Raw genomic sequence first — 4,397 nt, 5'->3', positions numbered from 1 at the left:
TGCCGGGGATGCGTACCTTCTTTATTAAGAGGGTGGAGTCTTCCTCTAGATATCGCTGGAGCTCTTCGTCTTGTTGTTGGGCTGCTGCCAAGGCTTCGTAATCGAGCGTATGCTCAACTTCCTCTACGCGTGACAGAGCGTCTGCTACTACGTTGTCCTCCCCGGAAACATGGCGGATATCGGTGGCGAATTGTCCGATGAAGTCCAGGTGTCTGAATTGTCGAGGTGAACATTGGGCCGACTTCTTGTGGAACGCATAGACGAGAGGTTTGTGGTCCGTGTAAACTGTGAATGATCGTCCTTCCACGGTGTGCCTGAAATGCTTGATTGCTAGGTAAACAGCAAGTAACTCCCGATCGTAGGCTCCGTACTTTGCTTCCGCAGGACTTAGCTTCTTGGAAAAGAATTCCAGGGGTTGCCAGGCGTCTCCGATCCGTTGTTGTAGGGCTGCTCCGACTGCGTAGTCTGACGCGTCGCTGAAGATTGCGAGCGATGCGTCGGGCTCGGGATGAGCCAGCAAGGTTGCTTGGGCTAAGCATTCCTTGCTTGCTTCAAATGCCTCTATAGTTGTTGACGTCCAGTTGACTGGCGACTTCCCTTTAACATTGCCTGACAGCAGGTTGTTAAGTGGTGCTTGCGTCTCTGCAGCCTTGGGCAAGAATCTTCGATAAAAATTCAACATGCCCAAGAATTGACGTAATTTCTTCACCGTGTCGGGTCGTGGATAGGTCCGTATGGCGTCGACCTTCTCCGGTAACGGGCGCGTCCCTGCGCCGGAAACAAGGTAGCCGAGAAATTTGACTTCGGGCTGTCCGAATACGCATTTAGCTGGGTTGATGACGACTCCATACTTCTTCAGCCGCTCGAACAGAATCCTCAGGTGTTTTAGATGTTCTGCTTCTGATGTTGATGCGATGAGGATGTCGTCAATGTATGCGTAGCAGAACTCCAGACCTTGCAGCACCTCGTCAATGAAGCGCTGGAAAGTCTGCGCGGCATTACGCAACCCGAAGGTCATGTACTCAAATTCGAAGAGACCGAAAGGCGTCGTGATGGCTGTCTTAGAAATGTCCTCCTCCGCGACAGGAATCTGATTGAAGGCTCGTACCAGATCGACGGTGGAAAAGACGTTTTTCCCATGAAGTGACTGGGAGAAGTCCTGGATGTGTCTCACGGGATATCGGTCCGGGCAGGTTCTCGCATTAAGGGCGCGATAATCTCCGCAAGGACGCCAGTCATCGCCTTTTTTCGGCACCATGTGTAAGGGCGATGCCCAGGAGCTCTGTGACGGGCGAGCGATGCCCAGGTGCAGCATGGCCTCGAATTCCTTCTTCGCCGCCTTCAACTTCTCTGTTGAAAGTCGACGTGGCTTCTGTGCGACAGGCGGCCCTGGTGTGGTGGTGATGTAATGTCTCGTCGAGTGACTTACGGCCTTGGGGGTTCCGTCCGGTCGTGTCACCTCCGGGAATTGGTGGAGGAGTTCGTGATACCGCGACGAGCCTGAAATGGTCTTAACACTCGGAATGTCACACTCAATCACCCTTCCATGAGAGGTGAGTTGAGTGGTCGCGTCCAACAGCCGCTGGTTCCTCATGTCCACCAAGAGTCCGTAGTGCACGAGGAAGTCTGCACCGATGATTGGCTTGGAGACCGCGGCGACGACAAACCTCCAGGTGAATTGCCGTCGCAGTCCAAAGTCCAGAGCTAGCGCTACTGTTCCGTATGTAGCGATTGTTGTGTCGTTAGCCGCGGAGAGCTCGTAACTTGATTTCGTACGAGGTCCCGGTAGGCGCGAGCGTGGAAATACGCACACGTCGGCTCCCGTATCAATTAAGAATAGTAATTTGGTGGATCGATCGCTGACAAAGAGGCGGCGCGATATCGCGGGGCTGATGTCGTCGGCCGCCATTAGCGACTGCCCTGTTCGTTTCCCGGAGATCTATCACTGTACTTGCACGGCTTTTCGCACTTTCTTGCCTTGTCGCCGTATTGCCAATGGTACCAGCATATCTCGCCAGCTGCATCAGGACGCTGGCTCCGTGATCGCGAGCGCGACCGGAAACGCGAGCGCGACGGAGAGCGTGAGCGCGATCTTCCGCAGGCTTCGCAGGATCCGCTAGTTGGCTGACGCGCTCCTTGGGTATTAACCTCGATCGCCTCGAGCCTCCGTACCATCTCCGCCATTACACGAATCAGATCGTCACCGTGTGCTCGGGCAGGCTGAGGTGCGGGGGTTGACGTCTCGGCGATGAGACCTGCCGGGCCGTACAAGTCCGCGATGGAATCCGCGATATCGGCTCGCTTATCGAGCGTGAGGTCCCGATGCGCCGCGAGGAGGGCCTGGACGTGCCTAGGCAGACGGCCCAGCCAGAGCGTCTGCAAGACGTCCTCCGGGAACTCCTTGCCGGCAAGACCGCGAAGATGCCTGAGGAACTGCGACGGTTTACGATCTCCGAGAGGCTCGTTCTCCAACAGGCGACGCGTGTTCTGCTCGCGTGAAGAGCCAAGGCGTTTGATCAGCTCGGTTTTTAAGAGTTCGTACGATTGTTCTTCCCTCATAAGTATGTCGCGGACCTCCAGAGCGTACCTTTGATCGAGGGCTGTGATTACGTAGCCATATTTGGTGCTGCTCTGCGTTATTCCTGCAGCTGCGAAACCGCCCTCCAGCATCCTGAACCACAACTCCGGGTCCGCGGGTATGAATGATGGCACTTTCACTGATACCCGATCGATCGACGACGAATGTGACGGGTTCGCCGTTTCGCGGTTCGCGACACCACTAGCGTTGTTGTGCGCCATACTGATAAACTCGGAGCGTCCAGCACTACGATGCACGGCACAGATCACTCACGGTTCGCGAAAAAAAAAAGAGATCACGTCGGGGTCACCAATTTGTGGGGTATGTCACAACTAAGACTCTACGTTGGAATAAATAATGATTCTGTATTTGTTTCTTTTATAATACAATTGTTAAATGAGTATATCTGATGTGAGCGTGATGTGTCTGTACGCGAGCGAGTCAGTAGTATCGTGTTCAATCGGTGATGTGAACTCTGTGCAAGCCGGGAAGTTACTACTCTCTGGAAATCTGGATTCCGCATGCATGAACCGAGAAAGGTTTTTTATAATAGGAGAAATTTTACAAGGGATGAATTGCATAAGGAAAAACCATGTGTTTGCCAAATGTTACATGGCAATCTATAGACTCGGAGGACGGCTGCGAAACATGCAAGGGTTGTAAATTCTATTGAGGTGAAAGCGGATGCATGCATGCGGGAATTAGAAAGTTGGTAGGATTTCGGACATGTGTGGAAAATGTGCGTGTGTATGTAACACGGGCGGAGTAGGAGACAATTGTCCCTACATATATATATATATATATATAAATTTGTTTTATTTTGTTATATATATATATATATATATATATATATATATATATATATATATACAGGGTGTCCCAGACCACCCGTCTCACCCGATTTTTTCGTAAACGCGACATTTTAAAGAAAAATGTTTCAGACAAAAGTTTTGTGACTTCGAGGGGGACATAAGATAGTGTCATTGGTTTGACCTTGGATAGTCGTTTGAAGATCACGTGAAGGTCACCTTTAATTTCTTAAATGGAAACCCCCTTTTTCAATGCATATTCTTGTAGCTTACCTCGAGAGCTTTCCAAAACACTATAATTAAGTACCTTTTTATTAAGTACTTTTTGAGTTATAAGGCTTGAAATAATTTCTTAATTTTACATAAACCATAAAATATCTAGTAAACCATTCATTTTTCGATTATCTTACCTTCATACTTTTATGTACAAAATAATGAGAGGAATCAATTGGTGTAAAGAAAACATACAGTTGTTTTTAAGAAAAAATATGGAATTGTTAATTGCAAATTACATATTTTTTCTTAGAAACAACTATGTGTTTTCTTTACACCAATTGATTCCTCTCATTATTTTGTACATAAAAGTATGAAGGTAAGATAATCGAAAAATGAATGGTTTACTAGATATTTTATGGTTTATGTAAAATTAAGAAATTATTTCAAGCCTTATAACTCAAAAAGTACTTAATAAAAAGGTACTTATTTATAGTGTTTTGGAAAGCTCTCGAGATAAGCTACAAGAATATGCAATGAAAAATAGGGAGTTCCATTTAAGAAATTGAAGGTAATCTTTATGTGACCTTCAAACGACTATCCAAGGTCAAACCAATGACACCATCTTATGTCCCCTTCGAAGTCACAAAACTTTTGTCTGAAACATTTTTCTTTAAAATGTCGCGTTTACGAAAAAATCGGGTGAGACGGGTAGTCTGGACACCTTGTATTGTATACAGGCTGAGTCATTTTAATCAATACACTCGAATATCTCGAAAACAGCACTCTTCAGAAAG

The 4,397-nt window shown here is 47.7% G+C and overlaps 1 protein-coding gene across 1 annotated transcript; it reads right to left on the bottom strand.

Moving 5' to 3' along the window:
• Positions 1-1,908: 1,908 nt before the first annotated feature.
• On the bottom strand, positions 1,909-2,799 carry LOC112638632. Its single transcript, XM_025410710.1, has one exon. The coding sequence runs from the start codon at positions 2,797-2,799 to the stop codon at positions 1,909-1,911; it is 891 nt and encodes a 296-aa protein (XP_025266495.1).
• Positions 2,800-4,397: the final 1,598 nt, after the last annotated feature.

This window comes from Camponotus floridanus, unplaced genomic scaffold (genome assembly GCF_003227725.1).
Source record: "Camponotus floridanus strain SB8 unplaced genomic scaffold, Cflo_v7.5 scaffold34, whole genome shotgun sequence".
Lineage (NCBI taxonomy): Eukaryota > Metazoa > Arthropoda > Insecta > Hymenoptera > Formicidae > Camponotus > Camponotus floridanus.
Note: the sequence above shows the minus strand (reverse complement) of the source record. Positions and strands in the feature narration are given on the sequence as shown.